The sequence below is a fragment of the Idiotropiscis lumnitzeri genome, chromosome 20 (genome assembly GCF_059441095.1).
Source record: "Idiotropiscis lumnitzeri isolate Australia: NSW breed Sydney's pygmy pipehorse chromosome 20, RoL_Ilum_1.0, whole genome shotgun sequence".
Taxonomy (NCBI): domain Eukaryota; kingdom Metazoa; phylum Chordata; class Actinopteri; order Syngnathiformes; family Syngnathidae; genus Idiotropiscis; species Idiotropiscis lumnitzeri.
The window spans coordinates 12,908,011-12,932,372 of NC_142410.1; the positions used below are offsets into that span (position 1 = coordinate 12,908,011).

Sequence of the window (24,362 nt, forward strand, 5' to 3'; positions counted from 1 at the left end):
AAATGGTTGTAAAAATGTAAACGAGTCATTTCTGTAAATGCGTCTGTGAATAAAGGCTCCTACAAAACTCTAGAACGAACTTTGGTCGAAGGGCTGTCAAGCCAAATCAAAAGTAGGAAGTGTTAGCACATATTAGCTTTAGCATATTGACGTGTCGTGCACTGCTCAGCTTCGTTATTCGACAAGTGTCATTGAGTGGCTTGGTGATGAAATGCTGGCCCCACAAGTGACAATAAAAGAAGAAAAACAAACCAAAAATAAATGTTCAAAGTCTTGGCCATGAATGTGCTTTGTGCGGGCTTGACTCGGCCGCCATCTAGTGGTGACTGCAGCTCAGTGCACCCCTGCTGTTCTTTTGCTTCCTTTTATGCTTATGAATTACGAAATGAGGCGTCCCCATCTCGTGTTTGTTACCTTCCTACTTTTGGTTTCGTGTGGCGCAGACGGCCAATCAAAAAAAAAAAAAGGACACTGTGGGATGTAACTTTGCTGCCCTCCATCGGTCACCACAACTCCAAGCACTGCAGCCTTCAAGTGCTCGCCGAACGACATTTCCCATGATGCTTTTGTGTTCTCGCCAGCTGCATGAAGACGTCCAAATCAAGTAGCGTGACGACGTGTAAAAACTGGAAGTTAGCGTTAGCATTAGCCACACAGCTAACGAGCACGCTTTTGTGTGAAAAGTAGATGATGTTGATCTTTATTAATTATAAATGTGCTTGAATACTTAAAACAAAGGAGAAACCTTCGTGTGCTCCTCAAGGTGTTTTTGTCTGCGATTGTTTCTGTATAATAGTTTGGTGTGTGTCTGTCCAAGTATTGTATTGTGTGTCTAGCTGTTTGTGTGTGAGGCTCTAAGTATTTCTGTTTGTATGCATGTTACCCATTTGTGTGTGTGCGTGCAGGAGCGGAGCTTTGTGGTGGCCAGGTGGGTTTCCACATCTCGGGAAAATTTTGCTTCGGTGTTGGGTCACCCTGGCCATCACCCCACTAAAATATTTCTGGCTACACCGTGTGCGTGTGCGTATGCGTGTGTGTGTGTGTGTCGGCGCATGCGCGTTGATACCCCTCAGCACCCCCCACCCCTCACCCTCTACATTCGCGAGCAAGATGGCGCTCTCGCAAGCAGCACCGCGGACAGCACTAGCAGCGCCCCCCCCTCCCACTCGCTCGCCCCCTCCCCAACGGACCGACACCACCGAAGCTCGTGTCTGATCCCCACGGCGGGGAATGTCCTGCTGCCCGGAACCTTCCTGACTCCTTTGAAGCTTTCTTCCTTCCTGGGGATGGACGCGCCAATCCGCAGCTGGCCGGGCTCGGTTCGGAAAGGATGAAGATGAGGATGAGGGCGAGGAAAGTGTAACGACGAAGATGAGGATGACGATGAGGAAGATGCTGTTGGTGCTGACGTGCGCCGCGCTTTGGACCCGCACCGCCGCCATCGGCACAGGTGAGAAACATTCCGGCACTGCGGTTCCGTTTTGCGCGTGTGTGTGTGTGTGTGTGTGTGAGTGTGTGCGCGCGCGCGAGCGTGTGTGTGTGTGTTCACGTGAGCGCCTCCTTGCTGTCACACACACGTGCGGAGATTCATTAGGTTTATAAATAATTAATGTCTAAAAATAAGCTGATCGTTCATCTTCTGCCTCGGTATTACGTAATTATGTGTTGCGACCGGTTTCCATGGCAACCGCAGTTCCAGCTTCTTGCAAACCGAGCCGAAAAAAACATCGAGATAACATTTCTAATCTTTGCATCCTGACGGTCACATGATGCTGACATCATCATGTGTTGTCGTCATGCTGTCACGTGATTCAAAATTGGTTAGCTTAGCTTTAAAATGTTGATGCGAGTGTTTTAAGGCTAACGTCGCATCGGAATGTGAAGATCACGTTTAAATATTAACATGGATCACATTTGAAATCTAAGATCGCGTTTCAAAGGCGCATTTTGTGTTTTGATGCTTGTTTAGGAGTGCCACATCACATTTCAAGGCTAACGCCACATTTAATGCTAAACTAGCGTTGTAAGATAACAAAATGCTTTCAAATGTGACAAGAGCGTTTTTAAAAGTGAAGAAATCTGATGTTAGCGTTAAACTGAAATTAACTTCAAAATTTGACGTCTGTGTCAAAATGGCAATTAAGAAAAGTCACTTGCGTCTGTTTTGTTGCGTGCATAATTCATATTTGAAATGGTTTATTATTATGAACAAATTCAAATTAGCGGGCTAAAAATGAACTCAGCAAGAAACATGTGCGTCCCGCTAAAAAGAGCAACGGAAGCGTAGCCTAGCCTAGCCTAGCCTAGCCTAGCCTAGCCTAGCGGTCGCGTCCCCATGAAGAGTGAGGCAGAGTTTATAGCAGACAGCAAAGTTGTGACGCTCGATGAGTAAACGCCACGAGCAGAAGCCTGGAGGGAGGGGCAGCCGGTTTCCATGGCAACTGCATCCACGAACATTCCGCCTTGACGGGAAGATGACAAAGTGAACGAAGCTCACGAGGATGAGGAGGACCGCGCGCTCATGTGGCGTCAGCACGGGAAAAAGTCTTCAAGCTCACGTGTGACATCACACACGCGTGCACAACACTTATGTAACACACGCACACAAACGTGCAGCTTGGCGTTACTCCTCGTTGAATAAGGAACGTCGAGTGCGCGCGTCGTCCTGATTGGCGTGTCGTCCTGCAGGTGTCGGCGAGTGGGCGGAACCGTCGTGGGGGTCGACGGCGTTGGTGTGGGCGTCGGGCGTGCTCAGCCTGCTCTTGGTTCTGCTGGCCTGCCTGTGCTGCAAGAAGACCCGCAGTGCGCGATTCAAAGTAAGCGCACACGCGCCTGCCGCCGCCAACCAGCACTAACCAGTTCCTCCTGTCCAGCCCTAACTAGCGGAGCACACTCGAGGGTGACGTTGCACGCACACATTTGTGCGACAGCTGTCAATCAAATCAGATCACGCGGCTTCATCTTGTGATTTCCTGTGACAGTTTGTGTCTACTTGTGTCCGTTTTTGGTTTGTTTGGCGTTGTGAGTTTCTGTTTGTGTGTGTCGCTAGTTTTGTGTGCAGTGTGTATGTTACTGTGTGTGTGTGTCGTGCAGATGTGCGTTGGCGGGTGTTTTGTGCTGGTGATGTCACCAGTAGACTATGTGAACCCCCACCAGTCCCAAATCCCCCCCTTGCCCCCCCCATTTTTCTTCTCCCCTGGGGTGTTTTTTGAGCAGCCTATCTCCGACGTCTTTGCTCCTCCCCCTTCCGCCCTCGCGTCCTGCTCCGCTCGCTTCAGACGCTCGGCTGTCCTCTTCATCTTCAGCTCACTCTTCGTCTTCTCTGGACTCCAACGACTGCGTGTGTGCGTGTGTGTGCGTGTGCGCGATTACCTGAAGAAGGTAAGTGACCTGGTCGCTTATTGGAACCTCTCTCAGTTGGCCTCGATGCGGAATAAAAGTGTGTGCCTGCTCTCACACACACACAGACGTGTGGCCACCTCTCATACAAATCCATGCGTGCCCTCGTTTGTGTAAAACGTGTACGTGGAGAGGGACAGAGAGAGAGCGCACATGTGCGAAGGGCGAGCGGGTCATGCGAGCGTGTGGGTGTGTGCGAGGGTCACAAAAGAAGAGGAGGAGATGAAGGAGGAGAAACGGCTGAGAAAATGAAGAAGAGGAGTGGGAGTAAAAAAGGAGCGAGTGTGTGTGTGTGTGTGTGTGCTTGTTTTAGGAGTGTTGTCAGGTCACATTCTTAAGGTCTTGCGGGACCTGGCCCAGTTTTTCCCGCCACTTCCTTTGCGGCCTCCCGCCTCGGTTTCGGCATTCGACGCTCGCCGCCGCCGCACAACAAGTTGCGCGCCAAGTTGTCAAAATCTGTTTGCATTTTGCCGACGGTGACTTTTTGGGCGTTGAAAATGTTTCAATTTGACACCAGAAACGTGTTGACTTGTTTGCAATGTTTCCGTGTGAGGTGGGCGTGTCCACTGGTGGCGATCCGTTGGCTGGCCGGTCGGCGCTTTTTGCACTTTGCAGGCTGGCAAATCGTCTCCTGGCCGCTGCACTCAAACGATCTTTCAGGCACAGATCTTGTTAGTTCAGCAGTTGACTTGATTGGTTAATTGGTTGGGTCGCTCGGTGGCTTTTTTTTTTTTTCAGGGGGAGGGGGCTTGTTGTCGATGGATCGGTCAATCCGCTGACCGGTTGGTCGGTCACTTCATGGATTGATAAACGTTTGCCAATTCCGTCCGCTGGCCGTGTTGGCGGCTTCGGCAAAATGGCTGATCCATGTCCACGTTGACGGACAATCTTTGGGGGGGGAGCAAAGTCAGGAAAGGTTTGCGAGCAGACGCCAAGTGACTTGCCATCGAGCGACGAGGACAAGCGGAACTCGACGTGACGCGACGTGTGCGTTGTTGTCGTTTCAGGAGTTGCGTAACCTTCCCGATGGCGAGACGTCTCACGCCCACGCGTCCACGCCGGCCTCGCAGGCCAGCCCGGATGTTTACGTCCTGCCCCTCGCCGGGCGGTTGGCGCCACCTGGTGAGCTGGAGTGCACGTCACACCTGACACGAACACGCGCTGGTGTGCACACGCCTGCGCACGCACACACACACAAGTGTGTTTGCGATGCAGCGTGTTTCCTTCCCGGTTGCAGTTGCGAGTGGGCGCGTCTCCTCAGGAGACTCGCAAAGCGTGAGAGTCGTTCCGATGTTGTCGGTCGCGCCCTCATGCAGCTGCAAATCCGACACACATGCTGCAGCTTCATGAGAAGCCGTTTTGTCCCACCTCTGGCATTCGGGACTTTCGGTCCAGTTGCTCGCGTAGGACTTTGTTGCATGTTCGAGTGCACGCGCAATTAAGAACACAAATTGGATTTCTGAAAACAGACGCGCGAACAAAACAAACCAAAAACAAAAAAACACTCACCGGAGATAATAGTCGACCCGTCCTAATAGCAACATTTGAATGCTGGCGTTAACGACTTCCTGGCTCGCGGGCGATGGAGACGGCGGGCGTCTTAGAGCTCCGACATCGCTATCGATTAGGAGCAGTGTGCGTAAAAAAAAAACCAACAGAACGGCAACGCTCAGAAAGCGCACGCACGCCAACATTTGCGCACACGCCGGTACACACAACAACACACACGTGTATCCACGTAAGCAACCACACACACGCCATCTTCACTTTGGCACACTGCCAACTGGCAGCAGGCGGTGGGGGCCAAAAGTTGCCGATTCCAGAGCGGACGCGGGCGGCTGTCGGGAATGAGCAGCAGTTCAATGTCTGGCGCGTGACGTTTGATGGACCGCTCTCTCCCATCGCAGCGCACCACTTGAAGTGGTCCAACCTGAGCCGCCAGAGTCTGCTCTACCTGAAGGAGATCGGGAACGGCTGGTTCGGGAAGGTAGGCCCACCCGCCCGGCGCTCACGTTCCGCTTCGTCGGGACTACGATTGCAAAACCTTCTGTGGGAATGAACGGGCACGTTTGCTAGCAAGCTGTTCGCAAACACGGGATGGGCTTTTTTTTTTTCTCCCTAATTTGCAGATGTGGATATTCCCAAATAGTTTCAGCAAAGCTCCTTCAGTGTGCACAACAAATGGGGAGAGAAGTGTCTTAAGATTTTTTAAAAACAAATCCCGCTTGCGATTGTCCGGCCAACATTCACGTGTGCACGGCGCTCAGCGAGCCGGCAAAGGCTCCGGCACACGAAGAAGCGTCTGCTGCAAACTCGCCCTCGAAAATTCATGGGAAGCGTTTCGCCTCTTTGCAATCCTAGTCGAGACGTTTCTTGAATGTTTCCAAGCCGATAACATTTTCTTCTCTCCATCCTCGTTTTCCACACTCATCAACATCTGCGTAATCTTCATGACTGGGTATGTCCATCACTGTGTGCCCCCCCCCCCCCTCATTCCAACTTCTTTGTGTCAACCGTTGCGTCCGTGTGTCCTCCTGCTGCATTGGTGTCCATGTGTCCATGTGGCAGGTTCTCCTGGGGGAGGTCCATGAGAACCTGAGGAGCACTCCGGTGGTGGTCAAGGAGCTGAAGACCAGCGCCGGCATCAAGGAACAGATGCACTTCCTGGAGGAAGTGCAGCCTTACCGGTATGCCCCGCCCCCTCGCTTGTTGGCGGCTGTCACCGAATGACGTGGCTTGCGTTGCTTCCGCCGCTCAGGCTGCTGCAGCATTCGGCGCTGTTGCAGTGTCTGGCCCAGTGCACCGACGTGGCGCCGTTCCTGCTGGTCATGGAGTTTTGTCCGCTGGTGGGTGTTGCCCGCGCGACGGCGTCGCTCGCTGCCCCCGGTGGCCGTATTTGGTAAGACGTGGTGGTGTGTCGCCTTCCCAGGGCGACGCGAAGGCTTACCTGAGGAGCAGCAAGTGCGCCGAGCCGCTCATCCTGCAGAGGATGGCCTGCGACATCGCCTCGGGACTCAAGCACCTGCACGCGCACAACTTCACTCACAGGTAGCGCCGCCGCGCGGCGGCTTGTCGTTGTCGTGGTCCGGCCCAAGGCCGCTTCCTGCAACAACATCCTGGTGCTGCTCGAGTATCGCTCACAGACTCCAGCATCAGTGATTTTGTTGCAGGCGGCGGACAGCAGCGCCCTCTGCGGGTCCGCGATTCTGGACTTAACATGGACCGCTTGAGCTTGGAACGTTTGTGAGCTGTGACGTGTGAACCAACAGCGACTTGGCTTTGCGGAACTGCCTGCTGACGGCCGACGTCAGCGTGAAGATCGGCGACTACGGCTTGTCCCACGCCAAGTACAAGGTAGAACGCGCCACAATTGGCGCAAGTTGAATTTGAAATTGACTCCGCTTTGGCGCCAGGACGACTACTTGGTCACGCCCGAGCAGACGTACGTGCCGCTTCGCTGGATCGCTCCCGAGCTGGTGGACGACGTGCACGGAGACCTGCTGGTGGCCAAGCAGACCCGACCCAGTAACATCTGGTAAGCAAAAAAAAAAAAGCAAGTTGAGTGGCGACGACGGCACGACTTGCTTAAAATGTCGTGGGTAGGTGAAAGTCAAGCCCCTCCCACTTAATGCTGAGTTGCGCCTCTCGCCTCTCAGGTCTCTGGGAGTGACCATCTGGGAGTTGCTGGAGCTGGGAAAGCAACCTTACGGCCATTACTCAGACCGGCAAGTTCTGTCCTACGCCGTGATGGAACAGCAGCTGCGACTGGCCAAGCCCGCCCTCCAAGTTCCTCTGGCCGAACGCTGGTAAGACGCAAACGCGCCGCCGATGTCTCGTCCCTCGTCTCACCGTCGCTGGGCGACTTTCAGGTACGAGGTCATGCAGTTCTGCTGGCTGCCGCCCGATCAGAGGCCCGATGTTGAGGAAGTTCACTTGCTGTTGAGCTACCTGTGCGCCAAGGGCGCCAGCGAGGCCGAGGAGGACTTTGAGAGGCGCTGGAACTCCATGCGTCCCGGCGCCGGACACCACATCCGCGGCCACGAGCAGCCCTCGTCCGCTTTGTCGTCGTTCCCGCTCCTCCGGCACTTGTCGCCCGCTGACGGCTCGCACTCCGAGTCCGGCGACGACGTTCTGACCATCACCGAGACCAGCCACGGCCTGAACTTTGAGTACAGGTGGGAGCAGGCCCGGGCGGGAGAGTCGTACCGAGGTCCCGACGCGTCACGTGCTCTCAGTCAAGTCGAGCTCGCCGAGGCGTTTCATCCCCCGGCGGGCATCGTGGGAGGCTGCCCCTTGGAGAGTCCGTGCCGCGCGGCGTACTACCGACCAAAAGGTCCGCACGCGCCAGGTGTACTTCCGGTCTTCGGTGCCCGCAGCCCGTCAGTCAACAGCGAATTCTACATCCGCATCGAAGAAGCGCTGGAGCCCGAGTACGCCGTGTGCTCCTTCAGCCCCGACTACCAAAGGAGCCGCAGCTTCCTTACCGGCAGCGCCGACTCGGGCGACGGCTCGGTCTGCCCGTCGCAAGCCAACGAGTGCTGGTCCGCAGAAATCCACGACGTGGCCGCGTACGACTCCAACGACTCCAGTCCGGCCATCTCCCTCACGATGGAGCCCCTCTTAGGAGACGTGTGCGACGACAGCCCACCGCCGCCGTGGGAGACCAGTCACTACGTGTCCTACAAAGACCAAGATGGAGGTTACTATTACGAGCACTCCCCGCCCGTGCGCTCGGACCGCTACCTGATGGGGGCGGAGCTGGCCGCTGAGCATCTTCAAGAAAGTTGGGGCTCAAGGAGCCTTCGGCAGGCTTTGGGCGAGCTGGAGAACCCGGTGGGAATGCCCCCCTCCCTCAACAGTCCATCCCGAGCGGTCTACAGACACTCATACCTGGACCTGGACTCCAGTCACGCCTCCCTCGTCGCCGGCGGCTACTACGACATGATGGGCTCGCTGAGGAAGACCATGCCGAGTCACGGCAGCGCGGAGAGGGCGCTCGTCGCGGGGCGCGGGGAGAGCGATTCCGGGGGCGACGAAGACGAGGACACGTTCATCGAGAAGCACACGTGCAACACTTGGCCGTCCAAACATCGCCACCGAACGCGGGCCAGTCAGAGTCCGAGCGGCGGTCGGGATGCGTACGTGGACTTTCACTACACCATGCCGAGCACGGACATCGAAGACGCGTGGCCGGACGAGCTGGGCCTGCCGAAAGGGGGCACCTGTCCGCGACCGCGCCGTCTGAGTCGACACGCCCCCGCGGTGTCGCCGGACGCTTTGGTGTACTTGTGCCGCCGGGGCGACGCCCACATGGCGCCACCGAGGGAGTGCCGCCACCCGTACTTTGTCGACCCGCTCACGGGCTCGCTGGTGAGGAGCGACTTGAGCTCCGGCCGCAACAAAGTCACGGAGGTCCCGATCGGCGACGAGATGATCAACCTCTCGCCGGCGCCGGGCGGCCCGGTCGTTTCCAAACCCGCCGCCGCCGCCTACGTGACTCTTGCGGCGCAGGAAGCCGTCAAGCGAGACGTCATCACGGAACATCTGCAAGCTCTCGTGAGCGAGCCCCGCACGCAAGAGACGATCCCAAGTCCTCCGCCGCTTGCCGACCGCGAGCACGCCACGGCCATCCCGACGGATGCGGCGTCAGAGACGAGTCAAGCCGGAGACGGCGGTTTGGACCGAGGCGGTTCCAGCGTCAGCCTCACTGACATCCCGGACTGCAGCGACAACGAAGACGCCGGTAGCGTCGCCGATATCGCTTCAGGGATGTTTGCCGACGAGTCCGGCGAGCGGAGCGCTTCGCCCGCCTTCCAGTCGCTTGAGAGGCAGGCCGGAACGCCAGATTCCATCGAGTCCACGGAGCTGCCACCTTGCGAGGGCTCCGGCGCCGCCTTCCGCCCGTCCTGCTCCTCCAAAGCCATGGACAGCGGCTATGACACGGAAAATTACGAAAGTCCCGAGTTTGTCCCAAAAGAACCTCATGAAGCCAAAGACCAAGATGTGCCTCAGCCGGCGGTCCACGCCAGCCCGGATGAGGACCGCGCCGGCGACGACGTGTCATCGACGCGGTCCGAACACGCCTTCTCGCCGCTGAGCCGGGCGACGCCGTACCGCGACTCGGCCTACTTTTCCGACTACGAGGGCGAACGTCAGATGAGAAACGAGCACGAGGAAGTGCGTGAAAAAGAAGACGCATTGAGCGCCGCAGCGATGGCGCCGGGACCGTCGCCAGAGGACGATGGCTTGCCTCAACCGAGTGGACCATTCCCAACGGACGCGTGTCCTCCTCGCCATGAAGCGTTTGGCGGCCTGGATGAGTGGCCCTCGCGGGAGGAGAGCTCGTCTCTTGAAGACTGGGCGGCGGAGGTGGTGGGGGCCATGGAGGAGGCGCTCGATGCGCTGAACGGAGAGCATCCGCCCATCGGCGTGCCGGAGGAGGAGCGCGGAAAGGCGGCGGCGGTGAAAGACAAAGCTTTCGGGGCGGAGGTGTTGCGCAACTTGCCCAAAGATGAGGTGGCCTTGCAGCACGCGGCGTATTCCAGAAGGTCGTCGTCGTCGTCGTCGTCTCCGGCGCCGACCGAAGAACGCCGTCGTCCTCGGGACGGCGACTCGGACGACAGCGACGAATCGGAGGAGGAGCCGCGGACGTCGGGCGCGCGGGAGGAGGAGAGCGAGGAGGAGCGCCACCCGGTGCCCATGGTGGTGAGCGACGATAGCCACGCCCACGCGCTGCGAGGCCTCCTCAAGACGCCCGCCATGCTCAAGCTGCACGAGGCGCTGCGACGCCACAAGCGCAACGTGTCCTTCTTCGATGACGTCACCGTTTATCTCTTCGATCAGGTGAGCGCTCGTCCGCCATTCGCAGCCCGAGCCAACGACCCCCGGCAGACTTTTTGGGAGCTCGGACTTGCTGGGCTAAAAGTCCGTTTGTTGGTTTTTGAACCAATTTTATTTGCCGTGTTGACGTCGCAAACGTTTTGAGCTTTGGCTCGGAAGCTTCTCGCCGAGCGACCCGTGTGACTTTTCCCCGGAAATTTCCAAAAACGCCATTCGCTTCTTGAAAGCGCTTAAAGCTTCGTGACGTTGACGTGAGCGCGAGGAACGATTGGTGCTTTGTTCGCTGGCGACCCGTCTTCCGTTGTCTGCCGTTCGCCCAGATCAGCCAAAAGAAGTTCGGATGCGGATCGGCACCGGACGGTAAATGCGCAACTCAAGACTTGCTTGACTGATTTTTTTTTTTGCAACTCGGACCGCGCTCGTTTAATTCTGACTGGCGCACGCGCGACGACTTTGGAGCTTCCGCCTCAAACTCGTTTGTAACGTGGTTGCTAACGTGAAAACTTGTCGTCGAAGGAGAGTCCCACCAAGGAGCTGACGGCACTCGAGTTCCCTTTGGCGGTCGGCAAATCTCCCGAGAGGGTCGGAGCGTCGGACGACTCCTCGGACGGGAACGTCTGGGAAGAGAGTGAGTGCGCGTTTCCCGGGCGGGAGCTTTGCAGGAAGACGTTGTCAGCCAACTTTCTTGCGTCAGGCGCCGGCTTCGAGTGGGAGGACGACTTCCCTCTGCTGCCGCTGCCGACGTCTTCGGCCGCCTCGGACTCGCCGACCCACGCCGCCGCCGCCGCCCAGGAGACCAAGTCGCCCGTCCGGTTGTCCCGCTTCACCGTGTCGCCCTCCAGCGTGTCCCGCTTCTCCATCACGCACATCTCCGACTCGGCGGGAGGTGAGGACGGGAACGCGGCCATGCGAGCGGCTTTTGAGCATGGTGGGCGTGTCTTCGTCTTCCAAACGATCGGGATCATTATCGGCCATCGTTTGAATCGGGAATGTTAAGCGGCGGACACGTGGAACGAAACAAACGTGTGTGTGTGTGTGTGTGTGTTTGCTCGGCAGGAAGCGGCGAGGACGGCGACAAAGAGTGAAGACGAACGTCCACGAAACAAATGAGGATCATTTCATCGCCATTTCATGGAAACGTCGTCTTCGGAAGACAACTTTGCGACTTTGTGGAGGTTTTCAAGGGAAAAGTGCAACGTGAGCTTTCAGAAACTCGCACCAGACGTTTGCAGAAAAATGTCTCGCCTGAAAACGGCCACAAAAGACGCTCAAGTGGAAGAACCGCTTCAGGTTTGCCGCTTTCAAATTGCCCGCCGAGCGTCTGGCGTCAATCCCACGTCCAAAGTCTTCAAATTGATGTGAAAGCGACACTTGGGACTTGCTCGTTCACATTTTCAATTTGTACGATCAATTCTTCTCCTGTTTTTGCGCCAAGTGTTGAAAGTGTAAAAGGAACCGTGCGAGAGCGATTTCCGAATGATGGAAATCTTGTGAATGAACGTGAACATTTTTGGAAGGAACAAAGTTGTAAAATCCGCCGCCGCGATGACGTCATCCAAGCTGGCAATTCGTCATTGTGCGCTGCACAATAACTTGAACGAGCTGACCACCATGATGACGAAACGATTCCTGTGGTCCAATTCAGGGGTGGGCAAAGTATGGCCCGCGGTTCCTCCTTCGTTCTATTGTCGGGCCCGCCGAGCGTTTCCACACGTTTGTTTTGTTTGTGCCGTTCAGGAAATTGAGAGCAGATTGTCGTTTGCAAATATCAACACTGAGCAATAGCAACACGACGATTTGTTCCTATTTCTTGAATTGAATTTGCCAACGATTGTTTTAAACGCAAGTTCAGTCATCTGATTACAGAGTTGATGAATTGATTTGATGTGCCCCCAAAAAATGTGAGCATTTCTTAATTCATTTGAGGGAATAAGCAGCTAATTCATTTCATTCCTTATAAGAACAAAACGTGAACATGAATTTTCCATCCATTATGTGTTCCTCTTCTCCTCTCGAGGGTCGCTGGAGCCAATCCGAGCGTGATCGGGCCAGTAGGCAAAGTCACACCCCGGACCGGTTGCCTGACAATCGCAGGGCCAACATCAATTATTTGATCATTAAAATCAACCTTTACATATTCAACATGTATTTATTTTTCACTTAATGTATTCATTGTAACAACTGTCAAATAAATATATTCACAAACACATTTAGGAATTTTGATTTATACTATTTTATTCAATAATTGGTTAAATTATGCTGAATAAATTTATCAGAAGAAAAAATGCCGACAGATTATTTTATGACCCAAATAAAGGCTTGCAAGCAAGCCAGCAAACTTTGTTCGGACACAGTTAACTCGTGCTTTCGTTTCTCATTTCGCTAACTTGTGGGAAAGAAACATTAACATCATTTGGAGTTGTGTGGGGAAAAATGAGTGCGTGTGTGTGCGTGCGTGTATTTTTGTTAAGCGTGTCAGATCGTCATGCTTTTGTTGTGTTTGTTCGTGTTTTGTGGGTGTGCGGGTGCGCGTGCGCGTCCGGTCCACCAGCCGCAGTTCCTGTGGCAACCAGCAGAGGGCACCATGTTGCCGGCCCTCACCTCATGCTGCCATTCTCAAACAAGAGGCGCGTCTGCGCGCGTGTGTGTGCGCGCGCGCAGTGCAGCATCACGGCGCGGGCCAGACGTGAGCCAGCACTTCCCCACACCGGGACCGGGACGGGGACAGGACCAAGACCAGGACCGGCTGGGACCGAGGCGGCAACCACTCAGTCAGTCCGTCATGACATGTAGCTACGACGATGGCGGCCGTGCACATGTTTCGGGTGCTCGTCTTGGCGTGCGTGTGCGCGCTGTGGGAGGCCAAGTCCGTGCACGAGCATTTTGGTAAGCTTTCGCCTCGCGGGCTTCGTGCCATGGGAGTGGTCGCGAGCACCAGCGACGCTTCGGTTGTCTTTTGTTTGTCACTCTCAGCTTCACTTCATCGTCGTCGTCATGTGAGGGAGTTTCACGTGCACGCGCAGTGACATCGCGCGCGTGTGATATTTGGGGACTTTTACGCAAACGTAATCTTCATCATTTTCATCGTCTTAAAATGTCATGTGCGCGTGCTTGGAAGGCCATGACGTAATCATGTCGCTGCGTTCTGTTCTGACGTGCACGCGCACAGATGCACAAAGACCAAAATAGGAGCGAGGCTAAAATGGCGGTTGATGTGCTTCGTGACGTCAGAACGATTTAACGCACTCAACACGACTCGCACAACGCCTCGAACACGTGCACATATACATGCACGCTGAACACACTCATGCAGCACTTTTACACACACACGCACGCACACACGATACCTGCATGCACACACAGACGACACAAACGCAACACTTGGAACACACTCCATGCACGCTGAACACACACACCCACCAAGTCAACACGTGACATCTAAAGGCAACACACGTAAGCACTCACATGACACACATCACGTGTGTTGTTCCCATTAGTACGCATCCCTCAGGACTTGGGGGGGGGGGGATTCTTTATTAGAAAGGCTGTTGGTAACCATGGCAACACCCACAGCAGGACAGCTCACAAGCAGTTTTCTGTGACGCCATTTCGAGCCCTGCTCATAGAAACGGCAGCATGCCGAAAATCAAGTGACTGCGAAGCTAACAAAAAAGCGAAACGTTTGGAAGCTAACAAAGTGAACGAACGCCGCGCGTTGTCAAGGTCGGGCGGGCGGAGTGCAACACTTTCCAAACACAAATGTGTCCAAAGTGACATTTTAAAGAAGGACCAACTATGTGCAAAGCCAGGATGGCCGAGTGGTCTAAGGCGCAGAGTTCAGGTCCCAGTCTCCCCAGGAGGCCTGGGTTCGAATCTCGAATTTCCCCATTGTGGGACTAATAAAGGGAATATTATTTTTTTCTTTTTTGAACAATTTCAAGCAGTGCACGTGAGTTTCATGGATGAAAGCGCGTGCGTGTGTTGTGCCGCAGAGGTCCAAATCAAAGTCCAGGTGTTCGACAACAGCGACCTGTCTCCGCTGGCCGACGCCCTGGTGGAGGTCCACGGCAACCAGAGTGTGTTGGCAGCGGCTCGCGCCGGCACAGACGGCACGGTGAGAGTGGACTTTGACTACCGGGCCGCGAGCTGGGTCATCATCAGCGCCACCAAAGCCAACTACGTCACCAACTCGGTGCCCTGGTTTTCGGGCCGCCCGCCATGTAAGACGAGCTCGCTCGCTCACACGTCGGTCACGCCCGGCCCGCGTTTACGCTCGCCGTCTTCTTCTTCTCGTCAGTGTACGCCTCGGTCAGTTTGTACCTTCTGGTTCATCGAGCCGGCACGCTGATTCTGTACGATGACGTACTTCTGGTTCTGTCTGGCTCGCCAGGTAAAAAGAAAAAAAAATTTTGACACGTGAACTTTGTTGTCGAAGATGTCAGCAAATAATTGAAACGCAGCAAAATTTTGCACCTTTGCAACTGGAATGGCTTTTAACATTTTTTTTGCTCGATGAAGTTGATTGGATTAGACGAGTAAACCGAGTTATGAGTTTGGCAACTCGGTGAGCACTCGTTGGCGGCGCTTTGTTGACGAGTGCACTTTGTGATGGGGCAGGTGGCGGCGAGCGTCCCGTGGTGCAATTTCCCCGGAAGTCGCTGCGCCTGCCGGCCCACTCCAACGGGACGGAGCTGACGGCCTCGCTGACTGCCGCCAGGACACGAGACGAGATCGGCGGCTTCCCTTACCTGCTGGGCCGCGAAAACGACGGCTCAGGTCTGAGAACGCCGTTCGCCCCTCATCTTTGTCTTCTATTGAAAAGCCGCGCTGATCTCAAACGGCGCCGGCCAGCGCTGTCCGTCGGGCCTTCCGGCGTCGATGTCGCACGAGAGCCTCTTCCGCGGCGGTCGGTTTTACCTTGTGGTCTTGCAGACTCGGGTTGGAGCGACTTGACGCCGCTGGCGCTGGTCGGCGTGGAGCTCTCGGACAACGATGGCCGCCCCGTCCCAGTTTGGGAATCCATCCGCATTTCCGTGCCGCTTCCGTCCGACACGCGCAACCGGATGGCCACCAGCGTGCCCACGTGGACGTATCAGCCGCAGGCGGGTGAGCGACGTTTGCTTTGCGAAAGTCGACGCTTTGTGTTCCAACATCCAAATCGGCGCAAAATTCTGGACGTTTTCCGAGTCTCTGTTGAGCGTTTGCACTCGTACGAGCTTTGCGTCCTCCGGCGACGATGATGATTGGCGTCACTGATGATGGTGCGTGCGGCACAGGACTGTGGCTGCGCAACGGCACCGGCTACATCCAGAAGGAAGGCTCGCACTTTGTGTGGAAGGCCGTCCTCCCTCAGACGGGCTACTGGCTGGCCGCCTTCCCCGCCTCCTCCGGTAAGTCGTCGCCCGCCGTGCCGTCGGCGGATCAATGTGCCTGCTTGTTGCGGTTAACTTTTGCGGTCCGCCGTCGCAGGACTGGGCTTGAGCCACCCGGGCCTGAGCGACATCACCGCCTACCACACCCTGTTCCTGCTGGCCATCCTGGGCTCTCTGGCGCTGCTCGTTCTCGTCCTGCTCTGCGTTCTGCTCTACTACTGCAGGTGCCAAACGGGACTTTTGAGCTGACTTCCATCCAAACGTGTTGTTGCCGTGTGCTCGCTCTCGCTCGCAGGCGCAGATGTTTGAAACCTCGTCGGCAGCTGGGGAAGCCGCTTCCGTGCAACGGCAACGGCGCCAAGCGGGACCAAGGGACGTCCACGTCGCGCCTCAATCTGATATGCGGAGGCCACGCCGAGATGGGTCCGTCCAACGACAAGTTGGACCCGTCGCCCTCGCGGGACTTGCCCAAGCACGTGGCCGCCTACAAGCTGCGACACGCCATGGCCACGTCGGGTTCCCAGCGCGGCGAAAGCTTCGCCATGAAGGCGACCCGGGCCACCGACACCAACAACCTGGACAACCCGCTGCTGCACGAAGACTACGAGCGGGGCTACGGTCCCGCGGAAGGCGGCGAGGCCGACTTTCACCGGCACCGCAGCGCCAACGACAATCGCGGCTACGCCTCCGACCCGCCGTCGCCGCCGCGCTTCCAAGGCTACGTGCCGAGCCAGCCCGACAAACCTCCGGAATATTCGGCGGCGGCGGCCGACAGCCTGGCCCGGCCCACCTCGCTCAACACCCAACCGGGCCAGATCATCTTCTGCAGCTCCATCGACCAGATGAAGGAGAACATGTACCGCAGCATGGTGCCCACCCTGGTCATCCCGGCCCACTACATGCGCCTGCCCTCCGAGTTCGCCGCCAAGGACGGCAAAGAAATGAAGGAAGGTGACAAAGACGACGTCCAGATGGGCGGAGCCAAGCAGCAGCAGCAGCAGCAGCAGCAGGGCGGCCCCCGCGGAGATGAGCCGGAGGACCCCGGCTGGGCGTCCGACGCGTCCGGCGGCGCTGTCACCATCCCGGTGCTCTTCAACGACTCCACCATGGCCCAGATGAACGGCGAACTGCAGGCCCTGACCGAGAAGAAGCTTCTGGAACTTGGCGTCAAGCAGCACCCGCGGGCCTGGTTCATCTCCTTGGACGGCCGCGCCAACGCCCACGTGCGCCACTCCTACATCGACGCCGGCAACGACCTGAGCGGCGGCGGGTTGGGCTGCGGGCTCGGAAGCTCGCCCAGAGACGCCAACCTGGTCCCGCCCTTGGAGGCTCACGAGCGCAAGAGCTGCGGCGGGCGCGCGGCAAAAGATGAACGCTGGGAGACGGCCCGCAAGGCACACGGCGGGGCTGGCAAAAGCTACTCCAAGCTGGCCTACCCCGCCCTCGCCGACCTCGGTGAGCCCGGCGGCGGCGGCGGCGGCGAGGGTCGTCCCGTGTCCCCCGAGGAGAACTCCCTGACACCGCTTCTGGACCAGGGGCCGCCCGCTCGCGCCTCCGCCGTCCCTCGCAAAGGCCGCGAGAACCGCCGCCACTCCATGACCAGTCCCGACGACGACCCCGACGACAAAGAAGAGAACCGCAAAAGTCCCTGGCAGAAGATTGAGGACAGGCCGCTCATGGTCTTCCATCCCAGGAAGTGAAAAACCTGCGGCCATCTTGCTCGCCGTGGAACGCAATTTGGGCGTTTTCGACATTCATTTTGAGTCACCGTTCTGTCGAGTGATCGAGTTTTTCCACCACTTCCTTCGTGTCACAAACTTCGAACAGAGGCGGTCATTTTTCTCAATTTTGTCAGTCCGCCATTCTTTCAATTCATTTTTGATCATTCCGCCGCTCGGGTACTTTGTCAGGTATGATCATTTTCATGATCATGACGGTCAGTTGGAAGTCCGCTGGGCTGTCAAATTTCACGTCCACTTATTTGCTGCGGCTGTTTTAACTTGTAAAATGGAAATGAAAGTTCAAAATGGCTTCCGGTACCTGAAGCAGAATCCAGCCGCGCGTCCCCCCCCCACCCCCACCCCAAGTCTAAAAAAATTGCATTTCACGTCAACTGCTGTTTGTTAAAAGTGCGCTGCGGCTTCTTTTTCTGCTCTTTTTTTGTTCATGGACGAATCACAGCGCTTTGGGGCGACGCCACCTAATGTACGGGAAGTGCAAAGCGTTCTCATATCAAGTCAACGAAAGCAACCAGCCCGAGCAAACAACGTCTTCAATAAAAGGAATTGGACCAAGATTGAACCGAAAAGCACAAGCAAAATTTTTTTTTTTTTATGTGGTGTTCCACCCGTTCGCCCGTTTTAGCCAAATCCTCTTCACCGCCCGCCCCCCTGAGTTATTACGAGGAGGTTTGTTGTCATTTTGTATTTGTCTAGTTGACTGTCCTGTTGCGGAGTTTGCGTCGGCTGCGGTGGCTCTCCTTGCCCGCATGCCAGAGCATCACACCACCTTATTTGTATTGGACACGCCCCCTCAGCCAAGACACGCCTTTATTTGAATGGTCGTGCCCCGCCTTCCCTGCATCAGCCGTCTCCTCCAAGTGCCTTCTTCTCTGGCGTGGAGGTTTTTCTAGCGTCTAGCGCCGCCGACCCGACGGTCGGTGCCGTGCGCCACACGCACCGACAATTTTCCCGCCGCCAATCTTGCTTTTGAATTGCATGTTTTCATGAAAAAAGTCAAGTTTACACTAACATCTTTTTTTTCTTCTTGAAAGTCCAAAGTTTTCACTTGTATTGCTGACATCCAAGTGCTGTTTTGTGTTTGTGTTGGTGACTTTTTGATCACATTAATGACCACTTGTTTACTTTTACTTCTTCTGGTTGTGAAGATGAGGAGGCACACCCGGGTCTTCATTGCGTGACTTGTGTAACCTTTATGTACGATGTACAAAGAAATAAATGTGTTTCCTCACTCACTTGCTGGTGGACACTTTTAATGGAAAAGGGACATAAAACAAACAAGCACATGCGTGGTGTGCACACGCTTTTAAAATCTCCGTCAGAGAAATATTGATGTAATTTTTTTTTTTGGGGGGGGGAATATTATTTTGCAGTTAGCTTTGGGTGAGGAAAACGTTTCATCTTTAAACCAGAGGGATCGCAGTTCACCAGTAGATGAACATTCTAAAAAAACAACAGGTTTTAATAATAAAAAAAATCATTTGAGTTATATTTTTCATAATGAATCACACAATTTAATAAAATGATTGCATTATTTTTTTTACATGCTACGATTTAGACAAGTCAATTTTTATGTTATTCTTTCCAATTATCTTTTTTTCTGTTTTTGGTTTCAAGCGAAAAGAGGCTCGGTCACGTGCCCCTAAGTCACGTGATCCTGGTTGAGTTCACACCGTTACAAATATCACTTCGCCGCATCAAAGTTCATCTTTCGCCCTTCTGCTTTTTCTGCCCGCATCGTCGCGTCCTGCTTTGACTTCGATGTGAGCAACGCGCCGGTTCGTAAGGAATTAATTCATCCAAACGCTTCCTTTGTTTGCTAGCTCGGCCGTTAGCCACGTAGCATGCTCGGCTAACTTGCGACGTTAACTTTTCACTTTGTCGAGTGACGGCGAAGATAAACGGAAGCGCAGTTTCCTCTGAGATAACATCGTCATGCTTGATTTGTTTTCTCATCAAGCTAGTCGACGAGGACACATGAGCCTGACGGACTTTTAGCATCACTGACGTCATCAGCTGGCACCTCCGTCACAAGATGGTGAGTTGACGGCCTGTGATGTCATCAATGAGGAAATGCTGTGGAGCATGTGACTACATTGTAATATTAAAGTAATCATGAAAGCATGACAGGTGGCTGTGCAAAGGTTCGGGGTTCGATTCTGGCCTTCCTGTGTAGAGTTTGCATGTTCGCTCCTCTGGTTTCCTCCCACATTATAAAATCATGCTTGGCAGGTTAATTAAACGCTCTAAATTGTCCCTGGGTGTGATTGGGAGTGTGAAAGGTAGTTTGTCAATGTGTGCCGAGCACGCTCACGACTCTCGTGAGGAGAACCGGCCGGCTCAGCTAATGGATGAATCGATGATAACGTTCAATAATGCTGACTTTGGCACTGAGGTGGCTTACGGCCTTCACTGGTCACCGTGTGAAGTCCGACCAGAATCGGAATCAGAAATCCCTTTATTGTCATTGTACTCAAGTGTGCAACGAGATTAGAGAGCTCCCCTCTCCAGTGCAATACGACAAGAATTCAGTTAAATCTATAAATTGGATAAATAAGAGAATAGTTAGTGCAATGGAAAATAAGGAGTCAACAACAATTTTTCTAGGCGCAGGCGCAGGCGTTGGTGTGGTGGTGCGTGTTGGCGTCCAGTCTGTTCGGCACCGGCGTGTCGCTGATGTGTCCCGACGGCTTTGCCTGCCAGGATGGAAGCACGTGCTGCAAGGACGTGACAGGACGTGACGGCTGCTGCCCCGTGCCTCGCGTGAGTCCTCACATGCCCGCACGCCCTCAAGTCAATGCTAACATTAATGAGGGAAACGCTATGCACTGGCTCGCGAAATGGGAACCGGTTTTGGGGCAATCGTAAGCCTTCAAATAAGTTCTGGGTCAACGGCAACCCGACCGTCGGTCATGATGTTGCGTGTCTTGCAGTCGAGCTCGGCGCTGCCCTGGCGTGTTGTGGCACTACACTCTATTGTTAAAAATGGAGAAAATACGATTTTGCACGTTTTGAGCAGAATGTGCGAGCGTCGGCCGTGTTATGCCCGGACCAGCACTCGGAGTGTCCGGACGGCACCACGTGCTGCCAGCTTCCCGACGGCTCGTGGGGATGCTGCCCGCTGGCTAAGGTGACGCACCTGCCTTTGCGGACAGTCACTAGCGGCGTAAGCTTAGCATGCGGGTGACCTTTGGGCTCCTCCCACAGGCGGTCTGCTGTGACGACAAGCGTCACTGTTGTCCTAAGGGAACCACCTGCGATCTCTCCCGCTCCAGATGCGTGTCGGCCGGCAGAGACTGGCGAGCTTGGCAGCCCTTGATGGACAAACTTCCTGCCAGGCCTCGTATCCGTGCTCCAGGTAGGGCGGGCCCTAAAAGGTTGGAGCCTTGAGGACATTTGGACCGGGCCCTTGTTGCCAGACCATGTTACAGTCTTGAAGAGTTGCGAGTGGCTCCTTGTATAGATGGCAACACCTGAAGGGGGCTGAACAACTCAAGCAAAATGTGTTTTGCCGTTTACGTTGTCTTGAGTGATGTTTTCCAAAAGTCAAGTAAGGAAAATTGGGCTTTTTTTTCGAGGTTGGAAGTGAGGAATGAAAACCTTGGCGACCTCTCCTGCTCACACTGACCAATCCCGTTTGCCCCGTGCAGCCGGCGCCAAGTTGTCGTCGTCGACGTGTCCCGGCGGGGCGAGGAGCTGCCCCGACACCTTGGCCTGCTGCCCGCAGGCCGGCGGCGACTACGGCTGCTGTCCCTACCAGGACGTACGCGCCCTCGCCGGTGCCGCGTTTCCGAAAGGGAGCCAATGAAACGAGTGCTGCTCTTGCAGGCCGTGTGCTGCGACGACGGCGCCCGCTGCTGCCCCGGCCGCACCTTCTGCGACCTGCAGCATGGCATCTGCAAGCCTGGAAACCGGAGCGGCCGCTTTTCGCTGACGCTGCCTGCGGACGGTAAGCTCGCAACCGATGGCGGCGGTAATGGCGGCCACCGTCGTCGGCAACTTAACGATGATCACTTTCACGACTATTTCCATAAACCCTTAATCGCTCACGACCTGAGTTGAACTTAATTCCTCTGAATTTCAAATCTTCTCCGATTGCCGCGGTCCTCTGAGTTGATTTATTTATTTTATACAATAATGAACACTTATTATGTTTTACGGACGAGTCAGCGAATCGGAATCTTTGTCTTTTATTCAAAAGCTGTGCTGCTCTCCAACCATCTGCTGGCGTGTTTGCCATGACCGTGGTTTCCAAAACTGCATTTTATAGACGAGCCGGACGAGAAACGTCTTCGGCGCCTACCTCGACGGGGAAAAAATTGCGGACGGCAGTCAACAGTTGAATTCCAGTCGTCTACGGCAGTGAAATCTTAAAAAGCTCCCAAAGGAGAGCATTTTTTCCCAGAAGGTTGCGAAGACAACATGCACGAGGGTTTAGTGGATTAGCTTTTTTTGCTGCCTTTTGCTTCCTGAATAATGCGTCATTTGTCATGTGCGTGCGCGTGCATGTGTCAGTGGAGTGTCCCGACAAGGCGACGGTGTGTTCAGACGAGACCACGTGCTGCCGAATGAGGTCGGGCGCGTTCGGGTGCTGCCCCATGCCTGACGTAAGTAACACGCTGGCACCTTAGTTGCCTTTCAAACATACGGTCGCCTGCTTGCACGCACACGCGCGCGCTTTTCTTCAAAGACATGATTGGTGTTCCTTGCCAAGACCAAGAGCCAAAGATACATTTTCAAAAAGCAAACTCCAATTAGCTTCAAGAAACTTTGACTGAACAAGTGACAGCGCCGCGCTCGCGCCGTTCTCCAAAATTTTTTATTTCACTTCATTCAATTTCTTAGCTCAACATTTATTTCTTGTGCTCGTCCCGTTTTCCAACTCTGAAGTGGCCTTAAACTTTGCTCGGCCCTCTTTTGTAATGTGGGCGTTGGCAGGCCAAATGCTGCTTGGACGGCCTTCACTGTTGTCCTCACGGCACCGTGTGCAACTTGGCCGCCGAGACGTGTGACGACCCCGTGGATGGCGCCATCTCGCCGCCGAATACAAAGTGCGACGAGTCCACGACGTGTCCCGGAACGTCCACGTGTTGCCGGAACGTGGCCGGCGACTGGGCGTGCTGCCCCCTCAAGCAGGTGACGATGCCGCCCCGGTTGACGTGCTTCCCCTGACACGGGTTGCAAATGTTCTTGTGCCCGCCAGGCCGTGTGCTGCGACGACGGCGCGCACTGCTGCCCTCACGGGAAACGCTGCAACCTGGAGGCGGAGACTTGCGACGACCCCTCAGACGCGGCGCCGCCCCTCCCCTGGTTCGCCAAGGTGGCCGCCGCGGCGACAGACGGGACCGCGTGCGACGAGCACACCGGCTGCCCCAAAGGCGCCAGCTGCTGCTTCATGAAGAGCGCCGGCAAGTGGGGCTGCTGCCCGCTACCGCAGGTGACCTCGCGCTGCCCAACATGCCGCCAAACGCACGGCCTTCTATACCGCCTCACCCGAAATGCCACCAAATGCGCTGGCCGACGTACTCTGTCGCCAAACTTAGCGCTTGACATGCCACGCTCTCAACATACTGCCTAAAAAGCCTCACGTTGGCCAGCATGCCACCTCCGTGTGGGGACGTAACGGGATGTGTGCCCTCAGGCGGTGTGTTGCCAGGACGGGTCCCACTGCTGCCCTGCCGGGCACACGTGCCAGCCGCGCCGCTCGTCCTGCTCCCGAGGACGCCACGTGGTCCCCTGGCTTGCCAAAACGCCGGCCGTTGGGCGCCCGCTGCCCATCGCCGACGTCAAGTGCGACAACAAGAGCAGCTGCGCGGCGGGCACCACCTGCTGCAAGTTGCCCACCGGGGAGTGGGGCTGCTGCCCGCTTGTCAAGGTGCGTTTTCTCCTCACATTAAGATGTGCCAAGAGCGCAAGTCCGACGTGTGGCGGCCTTTTGCGCCCGCAGGCCGTGTGCTGCGCAGACCGCGAGCACTGCTGCCCGCAGGGCTACTCGTGCAACATGGAGACGGGAACGTGCGAGAAGCCGTCGGTGGCGCCACAGGCCGCCGCCGTCCGGGTGGAGACGATGGTTCCGTGCGACGCGGAGGCGGCGTTCGCTTGCGCCGAGCGAGAGACGTGCTGTCGGAGTGCCGCCTCCCAGTGGGCATGCTGCCCCTCCCCTCGGGTACGTCGCGCTTCGTCACTGACGCACGCTTGCCACGTTTCTTCGACATTCGTCTCGTTCTGAAAGACAAACGTCTTCAGTAGTCAACAAAAACAAAGGCAAATTTAAATACCCGTCCGTGAAGTCGTGAGCGGGCATCGAGCGGTGCTGTGACGTCACAGATCTGCCACATCCAATATGGCAGAGGTGTGTTGTGGGCGTGTCCTAACGCCGCTTTTGTGTCCGCAGGCGGTTTGCTGTGCCGACATGAAGCACTGTTGTCCCGCCCACTACTCGTGCCACCCAAGTGGCGGCTGCGTCCGGACGTCGCCAACGTGGGCCGCCGACGCGGACGTCTGACGCGTGCGCCGCAAGTGTCTGGGCTGAGCAAAAGGAAGTCCGCTCAAGTTTGACTCCTTTCACATTCTGATTTGATCACATGGTGACTGCTGGCCAATCAGCTTCCGCTTGTCACCGCAACAAACAACTGGAAGTGTTTTAAAGAGTTCAATTTCAATAAAATCAAACGCGTCTCGGACGGTCTGCCTCAACACATTCGGCATTTTTCCCTCCGGAGAGTTTTGAGGTGTCTGTGGTAGTCTGTTAAAATTCTTCAAGTCCTTGGAATTGTATCCTCTCAACAGTATTCAAGTAATTGTCGCACCACTCATCTTGACTAAATTAGAAAACTAAAAATGTAAAAAAAAAATGGTTAGAGTCCATTTCCGCAGGCCCCAAATCTTGAGCTTTTTGTAAATCGTGGATGTAAATAAAGAAATCAAACGTTAGTTAGATTCCCTTATCTGTCAATTTTTCACAAAGGTGAGACTCGCATGAAGTGCAGCAAATGTAAAAAAGACACCCCCC

General features: G+C 55.4%; 3 protein-coding genes across 8 annotated transcripts; all 3 read left to right on the forward strand.

Annotated features, from left to right (window-relative positions):
• Window positions 1-1,110: 1,110 nt before the first annotated feature.
• lmtkb (lemur tail kinase 1 b) lies at window positions 1,111-12,448 on the forward strand. 3 transcript variants are annotated; one of them, XM_088285285.1, is made up of 14 exons: window positions 1,111-1,450; window positions 2,689-2,816; window positions 4,407-4,521; window positions 5,307-5,386; window positions 5,968-6,086; window positions 6,158-6,245; window positions 6,329-6,447; window positions 6,669-6,753; window positions 6,813-6,934; window positions 7,056-7,205; window positions 7,269-10,242; window positions 10,756-10,867; window positions 10,934-11,125; window positions 11,296-12,448. In XM_088285285.1, the coding sequence occupies exons 1-14, from the start codon at window positions 1,372-1,374 to the stop codon at window positions 11,322-11,324; spliced, it is 4,392 nt and encodes a 1,463-aa protein (XP_088141411.1). In that variant the 5' UTR covers window positions 1,111-1,371; the 3' UTR covers window positions 11,325-12,448. The 3 variants fall into 3 exon arrangements, 2 of the variants coding, with proteins under 2 accessions (XP_088141411.1, XP_088141410.1); XM_088285284.1 differs by lacking the exons at window positions 1,111-1,450; window positions 2,689-2,816 and adding an exon at window positions 3,058-3,381; XR_015840087.1 differs by lacking the exons at window positions 1,111-1,450; window positions 2,689-2,816; window positions 11,296-12,448 and adding an exon at window positions 2,989-3,381 and having other exon boundaries at window positions 7,269-10,867; window positions 10,934-10,979.
• Window positions 12,449-12,833: 385 nt separating this feature from the next.
• Window positions 12,834-18,585, forward strand: fam171a2b (family with sequence similarity 171 member A2b). Of its 2 annotated transcripts, XM_088285287.1 has the most exons (8): window positions 12,837-13,125; window positions 14,232-14,459; window positions 14,537-14,629; window positions 14,857-15,015; window positions 15,172-15,345; window positions 15,516-15,629; window positions 15,709-15,835; window positions 15,907-18,585. In XM_088285287.1, exons 1-8 carry the CDS (start codon window positions 13,041-13,043, stop codon window positions 17,309-17,311), a joined length of 2,385 nt encoding a protein of 794 aa, XP_088141413.1. In that variant the 5' UTR covers window positions 12,837-13,040; the 3' UTR covers window positions 17,312-18,585. The 2 variants fall into 2 exon arrangements, with proteins under 2 accessions (XP_088141412.1, XP_088141413.1); XM_088285286.1 differs by having other exon boundaries at window positions 12,834-13,125; window positions 14,857-15,345.
• Window positions 18,586-18,959: 374 nt separating this feature from the next.
• Window positions 18,960-24,046, forward strand: grnb (granulin b). 3 transcript variants are annotated; one of them, XM_088285288.1, is made up of 13 exons: window positions 18,960-19,128; window positions 19,311-19,388; window positions 19,958-20,113; window positions 20,370-20,480; window positions 20,558-20,708; window positions 21,001-21,113; window positions 21,179-21,299; window positions 21,866-21,957; window positions 22,289-22,486; window positions 22,554-22,787; window positions 22,992-23,225; window positions 23,298-23,516; window positions 23,745-24,046. In XM_088285288.1, the coding sequence occupies exons 2-13, from the start codon at window positions 19,386-19,388 to the stop codon at window positions 23,853-23,855; spliced, it is 1,743 nt and encodes a 580-aa protein (XP_088141414.1). In that variant the 5' UTR covers window positions 18,960-19,128; window positions 19,311-19,385; the 3' UTR covers window positions 23,856-24,046. The 3 variants fall into 3 exon arrangements, with proteins under 3 accessions (XP_088141414.1, XP_088141415.1, XP_088141416.1); XM_088285289.1 differs by having other exon boundaries at window positions 18,963-19,113; XM_088285290.1 differs by having other exon boundaries at window positions 18,989-19,113; window positions 19,315-19,388.
• The last annotated feature ends 316 nt before the right edge of the window (window positions 24,047-24,362 follow it).